This window comes from Clupea harengus, chromosome 9 (genome assembly GCF_900700415.2).
Source record: "Clupea harengus chromosome 9, Ch_v2.0.2, whole genome shotgun sequence".
NCBI classification, from domain to species: domain Eukaryota; kingdom Metazoa; phylum Chordata; class Actinopteri; order Clupeiformes; family Clupeidae; genus Clupea; species Clupea harengus.
In genome coordinates, this window is record NC_045160.1 from 20,937,305 (window position 1) to 20,959,346 (window position 22,042).

General features: G+C 43.8%; 2 protein-coding genes across 3 annotated transcripts; one reads left to right on the top strand and one right to left on the bottom strand.

Moving 5' to 3' along the window:
* Nucleotides 1-11,517: 11,517 nt before the first annotated feature.
* Nucleotides 11,518-19,949, top strand: LOC105895775 (P2Y purinoceptor 12-like). 2 transcript variants are annotated; one of them, XR_004164318.2, is made up of 4 exons: nt 11,518-11,753; nt 12,097-12,151; nt 12,372-14,066; nt 19,845-19,949. XR_004164318.2 is itself a non-coding variant. In XM_031573817.1 (3 exons), coding segments are annotated over exons 2-3 (1,065 nt in total). In that variant the 5' UTR covers nt 11,518-11,753; nt 12,097-12,149; the 3' UTR covers nt 13,435-14,964. The 2 variants fall into 2 exon arrangements, 1 of the variants encoding a protein (XP_031429677.1); XM_031573817.1 differs by lacking the exon at nt 19,845-19,949 and having other exon boundaries at nt 12,372-14,964.
* LOC105895771 (P2Y purinoceptor 14-like) lies at nt 17,570-18,547 on the bottom strand. The gene has a single exon (XM_012822455.2). It carries the CDS (start codon nt 18,545-18,547, stop codon nt 17,570-17,572), a length of 978 nt encoding a protein of 325 aa, XP_012677909.2.
* Nucleotides 19,950-22,042: the final 2,093 nt, after the last annotated feature.

Genomic DNA, 22,042 nt, shown 5'->3' on the forward strand with positions numbered 1-22,042 from the left:
GCCCCATCGTGTGCATGGCTTCAGTGGTTTCTGGCGACGAGAAGCCAAGAGTCTGCTTATAAAGGATGCTGGCCTCATTTGCATGGAAATGTCTGAATGGTTGTGAAATTAACATTGAAAACTGCCATGTCATATTCACTCTTAGAGGAAAAAGAAACATTTCAGCTGTCTGGCCATAAACAATGGAGAAATCACATCTGTGGAAAAATATTTGTAATGAGGGGAAAAAATCACACATGCAAACACACACACATAAACACACGCACACACGCACACACACACATGCAAACTCAAAAAACACGTTTTTGTAACTATGAGGAAACCATCTTTGGTTGTTCAGTGAAAGTTAAGTGCTGGCGTTAACTTCAGACCAGCTCAGTCACTGCCTGCTCCACTGCCTGCTCCTCTCTCATAGCCGATACTCTAAAGGCTGGGGAGTACCTTAACATGATTGTGTTTCTGACGATATCAGTGGTGTGTGTCCACTCTATTCCCTTGTGTGTCAGCAGAACACACTCCTTAGGCACGAATAACCCCCTCATATTCTCATATACACTTAGATGAATGGGGGTCAGAGGGCCAGACTGAGTGGTAGCGGTGAGGTGGTTTCTGGGTGCAGCTGAACTTTGGATCCTGAGTGTTTGCTGTGGGTCGAGGGTCATGTTGTGGATTAGTCTGCCACTCTGCTGTTAGCGGCTAGCATCGCACAGCCTCCGCAGGAATGAGCTGCTATAAGCACATATGCAGAGACGGTGTCAAATATTTCAGAGAGCGCGGTGAGGTAGGGGGGATCGAAAGGCCCCCAAAGGCCTCTGGCAACATGAAGGAGGAATGTTTCCATGTAGAATATGTGAGCTTTGCTGATTTTTGGTTTTATTGATGCAAGTTTTAGTCTCAGATAATAGAACAGGAAAGGAGGAATTAACTGTTTGATTTTGCGTCTGTGGGTTTATGTGTGCCAGTGTATATGTGTGCAGAGATGTGCGTGTGTGAGATGTGTTGGTGTGTGAGTGGGCGAGGGGGCAGAAGTGTGTGTATATGTGTGTGTGTGTGTGTGTGTGTGTGTCTGTGATTGTGCTTGTGCTTGCGTGCGTCAAACACACTCATCTGGCGCTAGTCGTGCAAGCACAGAGCCAGACAGACAGTTCAAGGAATGTGACACTCAGACATCCTTCAGACTATCGCAAGAACCCAATGCTCCTCATGTTCTCTCTGTACCCCTTACACACACACACACCCACTCACTCACTAACACGCACTCACACGCACACACACACTCACACACACAGACTCACCAGAATCCTCCCACTGACGCACATCAGCACTCACACACACACACACATACACACACATACTCACACACACACACACACACACACACACACACACACACACACACACACACACACACACACACACACATACATACACACACACACACATACATTAACACACACACTCACCAGCATCCCCCCACTCTCACATCAGCACACACACACACACACACACACACACACACACACACACACACACACACACACACACACACACACATACATTAACACACACACTCACCAGCATCCCCCCACTCTCACATCAGCACACACACACACACACACACACACACACACACACACACACACACACACACACATACTCACACACACACACACACACACACACACACACACACACACACACACACACACATACATACACACACACACACACACATACATTAACACACACACTCACCAGCATCCCCCCACTCTCACATCAGCACACACACACACACACACACACACACACACACACACACACACATACACACACACACACACACATACATTAACACACACACTCACCAGCATCCCCCCACTCTCACATCAGCACACACACACACACATACATGAACACACGTGTACAAACACTAAACTCCATCCATATGACAAACACACCAAGCAGCCTCTCATCCCTCACCCCTATATTGCTTGTGTCCTCCTCCTCATCTCATTGTGCTGCCTGAAGGTAAACACAGCAGACAGTGGCCTCGATGAACAGCCGAGGCTGTGTTGACTCAGAAAGGCTGCTGTTGTGAAAGTCAACACATAGTGCAATGGTGAGCCTCAGGAGAGTGAGGTCATTTTCAGGACAGGATGATAAAAGCAGACACACACATCACAGGCACAAGAGGAGAGGAGAGGAGAGGAGCATGTTTGGGTGGGTGTGTGTCTTAGTGTGTGAGTGTGTGTGTGTGTGTGTGTGTGGGTGTGTGTGTGTGTGTGTGTTTGTATATGCCCCATCTCAGGAGGTGATGTTTATGCATCACACTCTCTCACCACTCAGTGGGTGTAGTTGATCAGATTTACTGATGCATGAATCGGTGCAACGGAGATGGATCTTTACTGATTACACAAACAGCTAGCTCTCAAGCCAACCCTGGGAACTGGGTCATGAAGAAACCCAGCGGTGGAGCACTCCATCCAAAAAACATCCATCCACGAAACAACAGAAAGTAATCAATCAACAAGGGTCTAATGCCTTTGCGCATCCGAGTCGACCACTCACTGCCTGTTTCACATCCTTTCTAATCACTTAAACAGTCCCTAACCCCTCATTCCCGGGGAGCCTTGATCAGCAGAAAAAAGCCGTTTTTGCGTCCCCAACCACTTAAAGATCTGGACTGAGAGTCTGTATCTGAGCTGCAGCGATGAGAAGTCCAGCTGTGATAACAGATGTGTAATCACTGATTTAGCCAGTCACAAAGGAGCCTTAGCATCCCAAACCTGGCGGAGGACTCCTGAGCGGTCACCATGGTAAACACCACGTTGCCATGGACACGGTTCATGTTTTGGATGTGGAAAAGCAGGAGCAGAGAGTGGATGGATTGACTACTGAATGGATTGACACGAGAGACAAAGTTGGACCCACGGAAGTCTGGTTACGAGAGCGCACGTCCGATACTTGAACTCTTTCACTGCGCACCAGGGGCCTTTAGAAGACAGGAGAAATGTGACAACATCTGTCATCATCGGCCGCCCGCAACAGCATTGCCAGCAGCCGCTCCCATTTCAGATGAAAGAGACACACATTTGTTTAAAACGTTTGAAGACATATGAATACATGTCTGATGTCTCCAGTCTGTTGTAATGCACTTTCCACCATAGCCAGAGAGTGATCGCTTTATTTGTCTGACTCTACTCTCGCCTTCCACACTGAGACGCGAGCCAATCATGTGTTTCCAGCCTGAGCTGCTCGCCCCCTCCTCAGCCCGGCCTCTTCATCTCCTGTTCCCTCCTTGGGGCGACTGGAGTCCAGATGGGAAACCAGACCAGAGGTGACGGCAGGCAACCAGGCGGCGGCCAGCCTTGGTAGCCGGGGTAACCCTACACTTAGAAAACATAGCCGCGGCTGCCCTCCCCAGGCCTCTCGAGCCGTGGCCTCAGGTGTCCGTCAGGGGGCTGAGCTTGTGCCCCTCCCCCTCCCCACCACCATAAGGACCACCTGAGAGGCTCCACAGAGACCACCAGGGCGGAGGACGCTATCCAAAAGCCCCCTACACACACACACACCCACCATCCATCAGGAGCGATGCTGTGACTGACTGTGCTGAGAGAGCGCTAGTAGACGGACTATCCCCTGCTTCTGCTCTTTTCTGACGGTGGACTGGTCGACTACTTGGTAATCCGAATCAGGAAGGGACCATGCAGTGCCTTCCTTAGGAATGTCAAATCTTGCCCCCAAACACCACCCCAGGAAAAGGCTTCACAGAATCTGCATTGCGTCACTTTTGGCCGTAGGAGGTTAATAAAAGTGGACAGGTCATCAGTCCAGAGCTATGTTATCCCGTGAGCCCCAGGGTTTCTTAGGATTTCACCTCTCAGGGTAGGACTCCTGTCAGGGATTATAAATGAAGGCCCTTAAGAAACAGCTGGGAGACAGACAACATAAGCTCCTTCTTCTTCTTTCTTTCTTTTTCTCCCTTTTCCTCATCGTCTGCTTCTACCTCATAATAATCATCATCATTATCCTCATCCTCATCACCATCATCACCATTATCATCATCCTCATCATCATCATCATCACCACCATCATCCTACTTCTCCTTCTTCTTCTTCTTCCCTCCCACTCTTTCCAGCCTCATCAGCCCGTCATGGCTCCCTCCTGTTAGCTTTGGCAGTGAAGGGTCCACGGTAGCATCTGCGGTTAACTGCCTGACGGAGCCCCTAAAGGAAGCGTGGAGTGCTGGAGACCAGAGGCCAGGGAGGAGGGAGAGGGTGGAGGTCTCCAAAGTGGAAAAACAGGAGCGAGGGGTTTGATTCAACCGTTTCCTTTGCTTTCCATAACACTGTATGTAAAGAATTTTAGCACGCTCTACACACTAACTCTCTTTCTATAGACCCAGCTATCAAGTATCGCACAGATACAGAAGGTGAGACTCCAGCAGATTTGAGAGAACATTCCGGCATGTTGTGAGGTGCTGATCTTTCTATCCCAGTGGGCCTAACAAAACGCTGCGCACCCCTCGTGCCTCTCTCCGCAGCCCTCCCATCTGATTTATCAATAGGGTTTCATAGGAAGCATATGAGTGGCTTGGCCTGCAGCACAGAAAAGGCCTTTGCTCACCAGACACCATAACAATAAAAAGATCCAAAAAAAGAAGTGCCGTAGAGGCATCAGAATTTCTGATACTGAGAGAGACTGGAGTGAGGTCAGCAGGCATGTGGAAAAGACACAAACGGTCTGAAGAGGTAGTTCTCGATGAACACACACAAACGATCTGAAGAGGTAGTTCTCGATGAACACACACAAACGATCTGGAGAGGTAGTTCTCGATGAACACACACAAACGATCTCAAGAGGTAGTTCTCGATGAACACACACAAACAGTCTGAAAAGGTAGTGATCTGCGAACAAACATGGCCACTGGACTAGGGTTTATGGTTTAAATTGAACAATTAAGAATGTTTACACAAAATCGTTCAAATTTAAAAGTTCAAAAATAAAACACTTTTGCCTCTGTTTGTCGAGTTTAAAAACACCTCTGATAGCTGCCAGATCTGGAGCGCCTCCGGCTCAGTTCTGGCACAGATCCGGCCTGATCCGTTCCAGATTCCAGCTGCTATTTGGGGGATTTGGGGGTTTAATTCCTACTGTCCTCCGCACACACCTTAAGTTAAGATTGTCTCTGTTTATCTCTGAAAAAAACACCTGGATTCAAACCCCTGGTCCCCCTCCCGCCACTGTGTTTGAAGGGTTGGAGGTGTTAAGCTGTGGAGTGAGGAGAGAAGGCGGTGTGTTATGCCTGGAGCGCAGTCAAGAGAAACATAAGAGCCGACGTGGTACAGTTTATGTGACTGTCTGCGCCTGGCAACCACTGGAGAAGGGCTGAAAAAGGCCGCTAGGTGCACGCTACATCCACTGGCATAGCAGTGCTGCCAGAATAAATATACTCCTTCAGCAGACATGTACAGTTCCATGTAGTGTACTGATGATGGGAGCCATTAATGTGTATTGTACATTTAAACTACTTTAGCATGACAAGACTCAGAATACTCAGTGTAGTATAGTATACTCAGAATTGTTTTTCAGGCATGATTTGATGTTCAGTTCAGTGTTTTCATGCACGCACTGATATCATCTAAGTTTAAGTGATATATAAAGTGGCCGACTCCAGAGGATGAGTCCTCAAACATCTCTCTGAGACATGAGGAAACAGAGAAGCTCAGGAAAGTGCCGTTGTCATTTTTCCGCTTTAGAAAGTGGAAGTCTGTTCAACTGACGGGAAATGAGTACCAAGGCTACAGACTGTTCTATTGTGAGCTCGTGTTGCAATACTGTGAGTCAGAGGAAGCCTGGTTTAACATCTGTCTGCAATGTTATCCAGTGAAGTTAATGATGAAGACTAAAGACTTTTAAAGATGATTCAGTTGGTGGGCTACATGTTTTCATCATTATTATTTTCTCTTGTCTCTATTCTTGTGTTCATACATTATTCATACCATCTCAATTCAAGAATGAATCACAAAACAAAACTTATTTTTTATCCAATGGAGCGCAGGTCCTCTGTCCTGTCCTCTGAAGGTCCTCTGTCCCCTCTAAAAACCTGTAAATAAATAAGTAAACTGAATTACAAACAACTCCCTGTTTAAGTAAGAAAATATTTGGCTCAGTAGGCTGTTGGAAGGAGTACCGTGTATAGTGTCCCTTGAAGTGTTCTTTGGCGCCGGGCTCAGGCGAAGCTACAAGCCCAAAAGTGTTCCCCAAGACAGCGGCTCACATTGGTGCTTCCAGTTCTTTATTTTATCAATGACAGTTACATATACTTCACCTGCATGTTTTCAGTACATCAAATCATTTTTGTCAATTTCTTTTTATTTGTTTACGTTCTTGTGCCTTTCCCTAAAGTCCATTAATCCCCAGGATGTGTTTGTTCTCCCAGTGGAACTATAACTTTATGGGAAAGGGCACCGTGCTAGTGTGTGTGTGTGTGTGTGTGTGTGTGTGTGTGTGTGTGTGTGTGTGTGTGTGTGTTTGTGTTTGTGTGAACACTTTCCTTCTACCTCATATCACATCCATGACTGTGTGTATAAACCCTTCCACCTCATCCGTGGCCATGTTTGAGACCACCGGCCCTCCCACCCCCATTGGCTTCTTTAAAAGCTGCAAGTGGGGACCTCATAAATAATCTCCCTCCCTCCACCGTCGCTCCTGGCCGCATGTGAACGGATGGCCTAATGGCTGTGATGTCTGGCATTCAACCATCGGCCCAAACGCCAACCACCGCTGTGTGAAATGCAACTCACTGTTTGGTTTTCCGAGACAAGAATGTGCCGAGATGCTTCAGATGTGGGTGATATAGCGTACGGTTTATACATTTCTCCCCCGATCATGTGTTAAAACAGTATATACTGTACACACTTTTCACTGTATGTGTGGGAGGCCTGCTAGTTTCACAGGCTGTTGGCCTTGAATAGAGCCGCTTTGTGTCCAAATGAGAGGCCCTTGGCAGTACATGCTTAATGTCATTTTACTGTCTTTTTGGGGGGTAAAGTGTGAGGCGGGACAGCTGTTAAAACTATACCGTCTCCCCTCCCTCTACAGCTACCGTCTCAGGAGAGAGACAGACACTGACCCAAAGCACTGGGCTGTGGCATTGTCCATCTTGCAGTATAATGTGTGTGTGTGTGTGTGTGTGTGTGTGTGTGTGTGTGTGTGTGTGTGTGTGTGAGTGTGTGTTGAGGTGCTAATTCAACTGATTCTTGTCCTCAGAAGGACTTTTCCATATTGTCATACAGTACCCACACTCCTTCTTTATGTCCTTCTTTTTTGTCCACCAACTCTCTCTTTATATATTTCAAGTTAATGTATTCAAGATTGACATGGCAGGGAAACAGCAGCATAAAATCACAGTTTTTAAATCAGAAGAGCGGGAAATGCGTCTAACATTATAGTGAACAAACCCTAAGCAGAAACACACACACACACACACACACACACACACACACACACACACACACACACACACATATATATATATATATACATATACTATATATACATACATATGTATATATTTCTGTGAATTTGTGTCTACCCATATCAGTGTGTGAATACCAGGAGCTGTCTCTGAGTGTACACATCAGTGGGAGCATATGTGTGTGTTCACCTTGGCATGGCTTAATTTGCTCAATTGTCTGTTTATATTAAATATTCCCCCATGCAGGTCAATTACAGCACGGGATCATTACTTTTTCTACTAGTCATGCTTCAGGAATTACCTTCAACAACATCGGACCCTGTTGAGGCCTAGCTCACCATGCAAAAGACGCAGACCAGGTCTCTACTCTTGAACTCAGGGAGCCAGGTTTTCTCTGTTTACAGCTGGAAACATACCACTCACTTTTATTGGATGGCGCGTGCTGAATGCTCAATTGAGTGTCATAAAACAAGATTATGTCATATCAAAGTGTATTAAACATTTGTGTCCAGGAGGGATATGTAAGTAATCCAGGACATTACAAGCACGTCGAGAAGACATTACTCCATTTTGTCTCCATGGCGACCAAGCAGAGAGAGCAACAAGCCCCATGTCGTCTGCCTGTGTTGCCATTTTAATTAGAGCAGCTACAGGCTGCCCGCGGAACTCTGGGAACTCTTAACACTCTGATGTCATAATGGCATTGGATCATGGGTAGTAACAGCCTTGTTCACAGCCTTGTGTAAACTCTAGGCATCATAAAACACATATTGTCCTGGAATTTATGTCTGTTGCATAACACCAAAGATAATATAACATTAAAAAATAATTTTAAATGAGGTCAAAAGCCAGAGGCTTAAATGTGATTTAAATTAACAATCTATGAGGCGAACAATCCTACTAATACAAACTTTAGCTTCATGGTTCTTGGTGGATCCAGCCTGACAATCCATATACTATATGATATTCAATATATTTTACTCATAACTATCATATTGCTATTCAAACATATACGTACAGTACAACCATTGTCTTCCTATTAAATCTGAAAAAATCCACCATCCACTTGCGAATTTCGTAAGCACTCCAGGGCACGATAACATAATTATGCATTAACTTTGTGTAATAAGATGGAGCTTTGAAATACTTAACATGAAGATGTCTTCTATAGATATAGTTTAGGTATTTAGCAGACATGGCATGTTTTACATTTTGACCTCCAAAACATTCTCTAAAAAATTATTAAACCAACAATGAGAAAATTAAGCATGCAGAATAATGCAATTCATTTATAAACTGTATACATAAACACATGTTTTAAGCATCGTACTAAAGTAAAATAATCAATTATCAAAATTGTATATAGCAAATATATATATAAATACCAAAACTAAAATGGTAAGTTTATAAATGCTTTCTGAATGTACCAAGGCTGTAGCTGTAACAGGCAGAACTACGTGGATCATTCCACTACGAATGAAAATAGTCTTGACTGTGATATCTTGCTGCGGAGAGAATGCAACGACAACGTTCATTGGAGGAACAAAATTGATAGAGAACAGCTGAATCACAGCATTTCTGTAGCCTGGTGCTGATCCAGTGGCTGTCCAGCAGGAGAGAGCGAGAGATTGAAATGTAATTCTAGCAGCTACAGGGAGCCAGTGAAGGGTGACCAGCAGAGGAGTTACACGTGTCCTCTTTGGCTGATCATAGACCAAAGGCCCTGCCGCACTCTGAATCTGCAACAGTCTCTCTACACATTGCAATAGTCTAGTTTAGACATAACCAGGGCCTGCACAAGACATTGTGTAGCATATTGTGTGTGTGGAGGCTATCCTATTAGCCTCAGTGTGGACGGCAAAGTGTTCCCAACGCGTAGCTAATAATCCTTAGTCCAGGCATGAACTCTCTTTGTGTGGTGTTCCCGTTTATTATAAAGGTATACATTTGTACATAAAATTGGTCCTTTCACCCAGTGCTGTTTTGCCTATTAACAAGATGCTGTCGGTGAAGTGGGTTTCAGAGCGACGGTAAGAACCGTGTGTTCCCCGCCATCCACACCTTTCCCTAATTGAGTAATCACACCTGTAGATATACCCAATTTCCCGTGACGTGCCACACCCAGTGCAATACTCCCCCAAGTGGCTAAAATAAGTAACACTAAAATAAAGCTAACTAAAAGGTGGATAGAAATGGCTCCTACAGTGTGAAATAGGTATGATCTTTTGAATATTAGTGAGTGTGAACCGACAAGACCTCGAGACATGAGGCTATGTGCTTAGAAAAAATTAAGTTGATCATCAATCATAACACACAACTTACATGCAGTTTTAGCTGGGCTCTTTGGGGCATGCCGAAATCCGAGCCTTGTTCTGCCTAATAAGAGCTTCCTTGTGATGGGGAGATGAATACAGCTCACTAAACACATACTCTGTTTACACACAAGGGAATATAATCCATTTTCCCACACAACAGAGGCCTGGATTAGTGGCTTAATGTTTACCACAACTCAGGCCCTGACCACAGCGTGTTCTACCACAGGTGGCAGACAAAGGGGAGGGCTCACAAAGGAGGAATTGAGAGCAGAGCCAGCTGAAGCACTGAGGGACAGACATATCAAATTCTGGTAACCCTCTGCTTGAACCCAGTATTCACAAAGCATTATAAACACATTACAAAAGTATTCATAATGCCTTATGATGATTGACATACATAGTAATGACTGCACTCAAAAAGCATTTTGTATGTTATAGCATAAGCCCTTACAGGTTAAAGTGTCAGAATGCGTAATAAAGCTGCTTTTATCTCTTGATAATGACACTGATGACATCTTTGTCTTTTGCCAAATGCTGTTTATTCACCAAATGGTATTATACAAAATCATACACTTATGTGTGCAGTCATGTCTATTTATAGTTATAAAGAAGTATGTCAGTCGCTATTGAAAGGAATTATTTCTATATCCCAAATGTATCGGAGACTCAGTCAGATTGTGATGAAAAATCAAGTCCAGGTTTTTATTCTTTCAATGGTGCGCACCAGAGGAGGAAGAGAGAACCAGATTTCACAAAGTGTGTTCACCTAAATCTCCCTCACTGTCTATCTTTTGGGAAAGCACAGAATATAAGCTGTGTGCATGCCGGGGGGGGTGGATCCCTAAATGCTAATTATTATATGTCTCTAGTCAGGGGGGGAAGCTGTGAGGGCTTTCTCACACCTCATGTAGGCCCGGAACAGAATACACATGAGAAGTTTTTACAACTCACGAAATCCAAAGAACACTAAAATGACCACTAGGTCAGATATATTGAATTATTGACTATGGAATATATTTAAACTAACTATCAAATGTCGGTCCCTTCACTATGATGCATTATGAATACTTTATAAACCTAGATTCAGTAGCAGCTGCAACAACAAAACCCTCCATGTTGGCTCTGCATCGCACCTTTTCCCATGTAACACTGAAGCGTGACTGATGCACCACTGGAGCGTCGGCACAGCACGGCACACAGTTGCTGATGTTCTTGTGTTCTTTTTATGACTCACATGGAAACTGACACGTCTGACTCAGAAAAGGCAATGACTCTGCCATCCTGCAAATGTAAAAGAGAAGTGCTCCACAGAGGTTCTTTCTGATTGGGAGAGCTTCCTCTTTTCCACTTGCTTTTGCTATGTTGACCCTTTCCTCTCCTGGTTGTATTTAAGCTACACGTCCGTATTTACACTGAACGTTCACATTCAGCTATTTGATACCGTTTTATCCTTTTTGTTGCTGCCTTCTATCCTCTAATCCCTTAAAGAATGCTGCACACGCCAGTTTATCAGTGACCTGGGAAACGTGAGCACATGCGCATAGACTGAAAGAGCAAGTTAGAGTCTGAATGTTTAACAGGTCTAACACACACACGCACACACACACTCCTACACACACCACGTGGGTGCGTGTACACACATACTCTAATCAGACATGCACATGCACACACACGCACAGCGTAAATAAGGGTGCAATGTCAGCACAAGGTTGAATTGGTGCAGGAAACCAAATACAGAAGTGCGAGTGAAAGCTGTCCAGTGTGAACGTGTTGTTGTTGTGGTGTGTGTGCGTGTGTGTGTGCTTTATGTCTGTCTAAACTGAATGAGGAGAGTGAACATGCCCTGGCTACTCTCTCAATCTCCTCATGTGGTCTCCCTACTGAGTGGTTTTGTTGGCAGACTCTCTCGGCTGGTGCCACTCCACCCCCAGAGCAGCGGGCAGAGAAGGGCGAGTGAGGTAAGAAAGCAGGGAGTCATCTAGACCCAAACACATAGACATCAGTACATGATTGAAAATGAAAACGAAATTGTTGTTCTTTAATTGTCGTTGTGTGATTGTTTAAGTTAGGAATGTTGTATATTTAAAAAAAATCTCAATAGATATAATATGGAATGCTTTTTTTATTTGCCATTCGTAGTGCTTTAGTGCTACACTTGTTGTACAATGTTAATGATATATTAAGTAAAGTAACATTTTCAACCCAACAGAAATCGTTTATCGATTGCCAATTTTGCAGATCAAAATTAATTTTTGTCTTTTTATTTATTTTGTCCACTTTTTATGTCTCTCTCTCCCCAAGGCACTCTGATATGTGACTGTTCCAAACAAGTTGTCTCAGCTTTCTGAAGGACAATGTAAGGTTTATTTTATATTTATATTTTTTGTATTACTGTACTGTATCACTACACTCTAAAATAGTCTGAAATAGTTTAATGGGCCTGTCTTAAGTAAGTAAGTTTGTAAGTAAGTTTGCCTGCACAAATACAAATTGTATTTAAACCGTCCCATTTTCAATCACCCATTTCAATTAGCGTTTTACATCTGGCTTTACTATATCTCTCTTTGTGGACACAGGGATGACCTGGCGGCCCCTTTGTTTTCCTCCGTGATGGCCAACACCACCAGTAATGTCACCTGTTCCCGTGACAACGTGCTGAAGACCATAGTGTTCCCTGTGCTGTACTCATTCCTCTTCCTGCTGGGTCTGTCGCTCAACTGCCTGGCCGTGTGGGTGTTCTTCAGCATCCCCAGCCGCTCGCACTTCATCATCTACCTAAAGAACATCGTGGTGGCCGACGTCCTCATGACGCTCACGTTTCCATTCAAGATCCTGGCAGACACCAACCTGGCCTCGACGGGCGTGCGGGTCTTTGTGTGCCGCGTCTCGTCAGTGCTCTTCTACCTCACCATGTACATCAGCATCATCTTCTTCGGCCTTATCAGCATCGACCGGTGCCGCAAGACGCTGCGGCCGTTTGTGGGCACCAACGCTGCCCGCCTCAGGAACCGGAAGATTCTGTCGGCGGCCATCTGGGCATCGCTGTTGGCTCTCTCTCTGCCCAATGTGGTGCTGACCAGCCATCCGCCAGCCTCGCACTACTTCAAGTGCAGCGACCTCAAGACGGAGTTCGGCCTGCGCTGGCACGAGGTGGTCAACCATGTGTGCCAGGTCATCTTCTGGGGCAACCTGGTGACGGTGGTGGTGTGCTACATGCTAATCACTAAGGAGCTATATAGCTCGTATGCCCGCACCCGTGCCCAGAGTAGCGGTGGCAGCAGTGGCAGCCGCAAGAAGAGTGTGCGCATCAACGTCTTCCTGGTTCTGGCGGTGTTCTTCGTGTGCTTTGTGCCGTTCCACTTCGCCCGCGTGCCCTACACCATGAGCCAGACCCGCGGGCGCCTCTTCGATTGCCGGCACAAGCTGGTCTTCTTTCAGATGAAGGAGAGCACGCTGTGGCTGTCTTCACTCAACTCCCTGCTGGACCCGCTCATCTACTTCTTCCTTTGCAAGTCCTTCCGCACGTCGCTCTTCAGCATCCTCCACCTTGGCCCGGGCCAGTGCCGCAAACTCCGTGAGCTCGGCACGGACACCAACACAGCCACCGTACACCACAGAGAGTCCTCTGGCCCGCTGTAGTGCAAGTTCTCAAGTCTATTCTGGTGTCCTTTCTTTCGTTTAACTCTCTCTTTGTCTTAGACAAGTAGACAACCACTGAGTATTAAAGAGACTTTTCTGGACCACTGTAGCGTCAGGTTACCAGACTAATCGTATGTCCCTCTCTATGATTAACTCTCCCTTCATGTAGGACGACTAGAAAAACACTGTAGCGATATGTTTCGAGTCCAATCTGGTGTCTCTCCTCATGTTTGACTCTCTGGATAAAGATACCTTGTTGGATGTGCTTCTTCATGTTTATATCTCCAGGGAAAGAGACCTAGCCAGGTGTGTTTGTTCATGCTTGACTCTCTCTTCAACTAAGAACATTAGAAACTAGGGTGTTACAAAGAATCCTCAAGTCCACTGTAGCTCAAGGTTAATCAGGTGGGTAAATCTTAAATTAGTTTAATTCTCTTTATCTCAGATAGTCGATAGATAACGTAATGCCCTTTGGGCCTGCCCACACTGCAGGTTTTCAACAGTACTTGATGAGTTGAGCACAAGGTTAACAGGTGTCTTCTCGGATGTTAGCTGAAATCTCTCTTCATCTAAAACTAGCTAGTGTTACAGGATTTCTGCAGTCTTCTGTGGCCTTCATGCAACTTAACCAGGTGTCGTCTCTCCTGGCTTTTGTCTCATGGACATGAGGTAGCGACTGTGCCAGATGGACACCCTTACAGGCAACTGCCACTGCATAAGACGACCGAGAGTCACACCTCATGTGTGTTGAACTCTCTCTTCGTCCATCACAGAAAGACAAGAACGGCTCTGTTATTCCTCTTGTTAGCGAAAACAGTTTTGTGCCCTACACTGACCTCTGCCGAAATGGCTCCATTTGAAGTATGAATCGGTTCAGAGCTTCACTGAGAGGTACTGCCTGGGACCTTCAAATGTGAATATGGCTTCTCCATAATGTCAAAAAAGAAGCTGGTTGTATTCAAGCGCAAAAGATATACTTCTCTTATTAGGTTCCAATGAGCGTTCATTTCAGCATTGACTTGAGAGAACAAGAATTACTCTGACTGAGACTTTTACCTGAAGGTTTTTACATGGCTTTGGCAGTAATTTCATGGAGAGCATAATTTTGTGTTAAATTGTCATCCCTTTATTTTAATTAATAGGCAATAATAGCATTAACATTTTTAGCATCAATACTTGCAAGTTAGACATATCTAAGACCAAATGTGGTAAAGAGTGTTGACAAAATTATGACTTGTTACCTGCAGTATATAGGCCATGTTCGTCATGACATAAATAATATTATTATTGCACATGATGAGGATCTTATTGTTGATTTTATTGAGGATATTATTGTTCAGGATCAGTCCTCAATAACAACTGTATGTACTGAGACTTGAATTCTTGATTATGTGATGTACCGTAAAACTGTAAAACTCATCTCTGTCTAATCACTTACATGTGTTACTGCTATTGCCTGGGGCAACAGGTTTCACTGGGGGGCTGTTGTAAAAACTACTGCAAATAAAATGAAAACTGAAGGGGAAAATACTTTTGCTTTGCCTCTGATTTGTTAATCATTCAGGCATTCCAGTATGTGCCAGATTCCGATAAATCTACCTTTTAAACCTTATTGCATCCTCTAAGACAATAACACACTGCCAACAGAACCAGAGGGAATTCTTCAAGACCACATACACCAACATAGACAGACAAGTGGCTGCCATTAGAATTGCCTTCCGGATGTAATGGAGAGCTGTTTGCTGACTGTTGTGATGGACTTATTTTGCACAGCCACAAATGGACCATCATTTATGGCAGACTAGGAAGTGTAGTGAGAGTGAAACAGTTGAGAACTGTTAAGACAGTGACTGAAAGATCATTCGGAAAGGATGTTGTCAGTGAATAGCCATACGGCAAAGACTGAAACACTGTAGGTTTATTTCAATCTTGTTGATCAGCACTGCAGGACCAAGACAGATGGAGAGTCTCGATACAACTTCTTCAGTGTTCCTGGATCCTGATCACACCTCCCACTGTCTCACAAAGACCAAATATGTATGTGTGTGTGTGGAAGTGTCTTAAGGTGTGTGTCTACTTGGTGTGGTTACGAGGTGCAATCAGTGGGGTGCTTTCAAAGGCAGATGGGTCAGGTGAACCCATACCAGAACTCGGCCAAAACAGGTGCAGATACCATCTAGGTTCACCGTGTGTAAAGCAAAAGTACCCTGAAAGGAATCACGGACTGCATCTTTGAAGCAGAAAAGCAAAGGTTTACTGTGCTGGTCTGTAAAGCACTAGCGACGCCATCTGGCCAAGACTTGAACTACAGCCTCTAAGAAAACTATCCCCAGCTGGTAGAAACAGATGTACGCTATATCTTTGCTCTAAATCAATCTGAATGAAAGTGTATGCAAAGGTGTAAATAAATTAATATTCTACCTGAAATGAAATGCCCCTGGACCCTCCCACCAGGGATGATTTAACATAAACAAAAAACATGAATATAAACATTTTGTTCATTTTGTTTTGGGGTTCGCAAAGCTTGCATGAGTCACATGCAATTGACTTTGGTGACCCAGTCATTTATCGGTCAATTCAAATCTGGCACAGTCATAGGGTGGGTTGAAATTCCTTGCAACAATTTTGGGGTTTGAGACCCCTTGACACTAAACAAGAGGTTTACTTCCAGTACTGTATCTAATCCCTATTTGTGTTTAAACAGCAATACATTTACCCCATATCTGCAGAACGAACACGCCGATTTCTGGCATTTTTCAAACTGTGACTGATATAGTCTATTCTTAACGAAAACTGTAGCCCAAAACTCTGCTGCTGTCTCCTCAAAGGAAAATCTATTATGACGTTCTTAACATTCAAGAGGAAAAAGAAGTCGACCGCTTCACAAACAAAAAAAGACACTACAACAAAACCACAAAATCAGCAAAAAGTTTCAGAATAAATCTGATCTCATTTAGAGATTCAGAGGTTCTTTCAGGGCATGGGTGAAATACAGATCCATTGTAATATCAGCAGCAGCTGGTCAGCATTTTAATTGACAATTTAATATCAAGCATTACAGTATAAAAATAAAAAGGGAAATGTTATATGCAAAATGACAATGTAATCCTAAATTTGAATTTAAATTTCCCACTCATACAAGTTTGGGCTCAAAATGGAAATGAAAATTTGTGGATGCTTCATGAGTACATTTATTTAAATTAAAAAGTATTTACCAAACTGAATTAATATGTTTAATGGGTCAGGTGGACCCACAATTAAAAGGATGTTTGGTTTGGAAAGGGCTGGAGACTAACATGATCCTACCTGTCACTGGGCTATAGGCCATCAGCCTATAAAAGAACAATTCATTAAATGTATTAAGCCAGGTCTATTATACTACATGCTACTATATATGCATAAATCACCTAGAACGTTGGTATAGTCATCAATATATAGGCTTAGACAATAAATAATTAGGACTACATTCAGGCTATCTGAATGAAAATAAAGGCGATCAGAATTTGTATAGGTTACATCGTATGAATGAACAGTTTGTAATGACAGTGCGTCAGGATTCTGATGAAGCAATAATGAAGTTGCAGAAAACACGCTACCTAAACGTCAGCCTACTTCTTCGTGTTCGAAGCGACCTCATCATTGTTATCACTAATATCTCAGTTTAAAGCGTTCACTTCGCACAAGCCTATTGCATCAAGCATAAACTTGTTTAGAGCCGTGTGGTGACAGATATTTATGACTGACATTTTCTCTCCTTCTGCTCAGCCAAAGATTCATAAGTGTTGCTGCGACAGACTCCGTATTAAGTCTGTGAAGATGAGCTCGTAATATGATTCATGGTGTCATGTTGCATGTTGTAATATGATGAATGATGTATTAGGTGGGGTTATGGGTCATGTTGTAATATTATTAATGATGTGTTAGGTGAGGTTATGTGTCATGTTGCATGTTGTAATGTGATTAATGATGTGTTAGGTGAGGTTATGTGTCATGTTGCATGTTGTAATATGATTAATGATGTGTTAGGTGAGGTTATGTGTCATGTTGCATGTTGTAATATGATTAATGTTGTGTTAGGTGAGGTTATGTGTCATGTTGCATATCTGCTTTTGCTCGTCTTCACTCATTCAAGTCTTCATCGGTCCCTGAGCCAGAGCTTGAATCTCTTTAGAATGCCAAGTTCAGACAGCCTCGGTCGGAAGCTTTTGCACAGGAGGAAATAGATGAGTGGATCCAGGCAGATGTTTGTGGTTGAGAGCCAGAGGGAAAAGTCCTTAGCCACCTTCAGTATTGCCCACGTACAACTGTGCTGGTTTTTCACCTGCAGCTGAGTGTAAGGGATCCGAATAATGTGGTAAGGGGCGAAACAGACCAGGAACACTGCGAGCACGATAAATACCTTTGCTTGGGTCTTATGCTTCCCTTTTGTGTTTGTTCTCCTGGAGTTGCGGTGCGACTGGACCACTGTCCTGGCTATGCATGTGTAGAAGAACCCATTCAGAACCAGAACGATCCAGAAGATCAAGTTAAACACCCAAACCAATGCCTTGTGGAAGTCCCTCCCCGCCTGGCTCTTCATTTCCATGCAGAGCTCGGGGGAGTTGTCCAAGGGCGTCCTGCTGGTCAGGACCATGGTAGGCAGGGCGCTACCTAGCAGGACCACCCATGTGGCGATGGAGACTGCCCTGCCAAATAGTAGGCTCTGGCCAGGCATGCTCCCGCAGGGCCGGACGATCTTGAAGAAGCGGTCCAGGCTGATGAAGCCCATGAGGATGATGCTGATGTGCATGCAGTGGTAGAAGATCACGCTGGCGAAACGACAGGTGAAGACCCGCAACCCCAGAGCCGCTTCAGGCAACTCGCTGGCCGCCTTCACCGGCACGGTCAGGGTCATGAGCAGATCAACCGCCACCAGGTTCTTCAGATACACCATGAAGGTGGTCTTGGTCTTGAGCCGCAGTAGGACCCACATCACCGTGACATTCAACAGAAGTGCCGGGACAAAGATGAGGAAGTAAAGACTCGACAGCACCATATCGACCACGCTATGACTGATGGTGCAGTTCTCCTGTCCTTGAGCTGACAAGTTTTCTTTGTACTCAGATGCATTCATCATATCTAGACAGCACAAGAATCAAAAAATGTATCTACAATAGTCTGAAAAGTCGTAGGACCTGATGTAAACAGGTTATATTTGTATGAAAATATGTGCAGATGTATACAAAAGACCTATGTAGCACATGGAACAGCATTCCCTTATTGTTTAGTGGGAGAGAGGTCCCGGTTATTTTTGACATATTTGTATCACATATTAATTCTCTTTTCATCAGACTTCTGAAACACTTAGAGATACAATATTCAAAGACCAGAATAGAGACTAAGGAAATAATAAAGTTTGGTATACTTACATGCCTTTCGTTAGCTGTCGGAAATTAAAACAAACCTGTCTCTTGTGAAATGAGCTGCTCGTGTATGTGTGTGGCTATTTGTGTATGTGAGTGCTTGAGTGGGCGTGGGTGTGCTTGTAAGACACACTTCCCAGAAATGATTTTCTGGGACAATTATCTCCTTACACTTGCAATCAGTCTCTAAAATCTTCTATGAATAATTTACAACACTGTTTAATTTTTTTTCATATCTTACTAAGGTCGATTGCTTGATCAAGTTCTGCATTTCATGCTACACTCTTACAAATAAGGGTTCTTGGGAGTTCTATCTAGAACCTTTTAGTGGTGCCATATATGAAGCAAGTGATAGAACCATTTTTGGTTCTATATAGAGCCATTTCTTCAAAGAGTCTATATGTGCATCAAAATCCAGATAACATAGTGGAAGAGGAAAGCAATATAGAAATTCTTAATGAAATGTTTGTGACATGCTTTGGTGAAAACACCACAAGCGTGAAGCACCACAGCATCTTTCTCAACACTGTCTAAAAAGCCCTGGTTTGAGCACCTGTTCCTTCTCACGATAAGAGCCACTGCTCACCCCCGAGTGACGATCGTGACGACCCGAGTACGGCTTTTGTGCGGCCACCGCGTTGATGTACTTAGTGGTGTTGCTAATTCACTGATGCCAGGGCTCCGTTCCTCGTACCTGGATAACTTGTCTCGTCTAGCCCTCGCAGCGGTGGCAGTGTTAGATTTTGCCCTCTCTTAGACTTCTCTTTATCTCAGATAGTGGATAGATAATGTAAAGCCCTTTGGGCCTCCCCACACTGCAGGTTTTCAACAGTGCTTGATGAGTTGAGCACAAGGTTAACAGGTGTCTTCTCGGATGTTAGCTGAAATCTCTCTTCATCTAAAACTTCAAGCCAACTAGCTAGTGTTACAGGATTTCTGCAGTCTTCTGTGGCCTTCATGCAACTGAGATTATTTTGAATGAATTATTATTATTATTAACTTAACCAGGTGTCGTCTCTCCTGGCTTTTGTCTCATGGACATGAGGTAGCGACTGTGCCAGATGGACACCCTTACAGGCAACTGCCACTGCATAAGACGACCATGAGTCACACCTCATGGGTGTTGAACTCTCTCTTCGTCCATCACAGAAAGACAAGAACGGCTTTGTTATTCCTCTTGTTAGGGAAAACTGTTTTATGCCCTACACTGACCTCTGTCCTGAAATGGCTTCAGAGCTTCACTGAGAGGAATTGCCTGGAACCTTCAAGTGTGCATATGGCGTCTCCATAATGTCAAAAAAGAAGCTGGTTGTATTAAAGTGCAAAAGTTATACTTCTCTTATTAGGTTCCAATGAGCGTTTAAAAATAGTTTGGCATTATGCTATCCTTTCTTTGGTTTTGTTATTGTACTTAAGCATTCTTTTATCTGTTCAGAACTGCATTTCAACATTGACTTGAGAGAACAAGAATTACTCTGTCTGAGTCACGTGGGTACGCCGAGCAAGATGGCAGCGCAGTAGACGAGCTCCGCTCACCCACCAATATTTACTATATTTTACTGCATGAAAATCCCCAACTTTTAGCAAATTAATAATCCTTGACGTTCACAACCTGCACCTGAGTAAACCGAAGCTCTTTTTTGGACCCAAATGGCGACCACGTCGAAGTATTTCAAAGATACGGCCCGCATGCCTACCTGAAAAAATCCTCCGCCTGAAGAAAAGTTAACTTCAAAGTCACCGACGCCGACTCAGCCAGTAAAGCAAATCGTAGGAGATACTGTAAGCCTGGAGAATATGTTTTCCGAAATCTCCAAGATGAGCACCACGCTGCAGGCAGTTGCAGCAGACATACTAACTATTAAAGAAACAACAAATTAGTTAAAAAACACGGAATGGCATACAAGTAAGGCTTGATGAGGCGGAGGGGCGAATTTCCCATCTGGAGGATAAAACCGACCGGCTTGTGAGCAACGGAGAACATAGTGAAAAAAGGATGGAAGTCTTATGGGATCGCATTCAAATGCTTGAAAACCACAGCAAGAGAAATAACGTGAGAGTACTGGGGCTGAAAGAAACATACGGGACGAACGGCACAATGGAGGAATGTGTGAAGAAAAGGTTGAGTGTCGGGCTGGGCTTTGATGTTGAAGGTGAATTTGAAATAGAGTGGGCTGACCGTGCAATGGCTCCTATACCCAACGAGAACCAGCCGCCTAGGCCTGTGGTGGTTAGATTCTTACGGCAAGCAGCGAGGGAGAAAGTCCGTTATTTTTCTTTCTTTTTTCATTTTTCTTTTATATTAGTATGGCTGGAGAAAAGCCAGGGGCCCCAGCTAACGTTTTGTGGGGCTTGTTTAAGTTTAGCCTTTTGTGTTTTTTCCTTTCCTTTAACAAAAGTGTTAAAGTTTATACCGCAGTTTACGAGCGGGTTTGTATAGAGATGTTTTTGGTGATGACAGACAAAACTAGCAGCGAGATGTTGAGATTATATGAAGCACTAATAAGTAGGGATGAGAATTGATAAGATTTTAACGATTCCATTTCCATAACGATTCCTTATCGATTCTCTTATCGATTATTTTTGGGCAAGGAAAAAAAAGAGTACAAACGAGTTTATTTACATTAATTTTCTTTTATATAATATTCTCTGAATAGACGTCGCACAGCATATACAGTACGTATGTATACATTTACATGTTTTAAATAACCAAAAACAAACCTAAGAATAGGTCAATAAACTCTCAAAGTAAGGTCCAGAGACCCATAGCCTAGGGATCCTTTTCCTTGATGGGGTGCCAGGGGGTCCCAACAAATTAGTTTTGACTATAATTCCAACCATAAGTAACAGAATGTATGACTGATTTGGTAATGGGTTTCATACAATTTTTGTAATAAAACATCTAAACTCAAAAATCTCATCAGATGGGGGAGCCTGGAAAATAGTCTTATCAAATAGGGATCCCTCCCTGGTCTAATTTGTGGCAGTTTTGGTGTCCTTGATATACCAGAGTTTGAGAACCGCTGTGCTAAATAATATTTAAAACATGCCAATTACAGTGCTGTTTTTTTTTATTTATTTTTTTATTTTAAGTATTGATAGCGGAATCGAAAAGGAGTTTGGCTAACAATTCCAAGGAATCGGTCCACTGGGAACTGGTTCTTAACAAGAACCGGTTCTCGTTTCCCATCCCTACTAATAAGAGA

Bases quoted from the DNA above. Each gene is read 5' to 3' on its own strand.
- LOC105895771 (XM_012822455.2), bottom strand. From the start codon at position 18,547: ATGAATGCATCTGAGTACAAAGAAAACTTGTCAGCTCAAGGACAGGAG.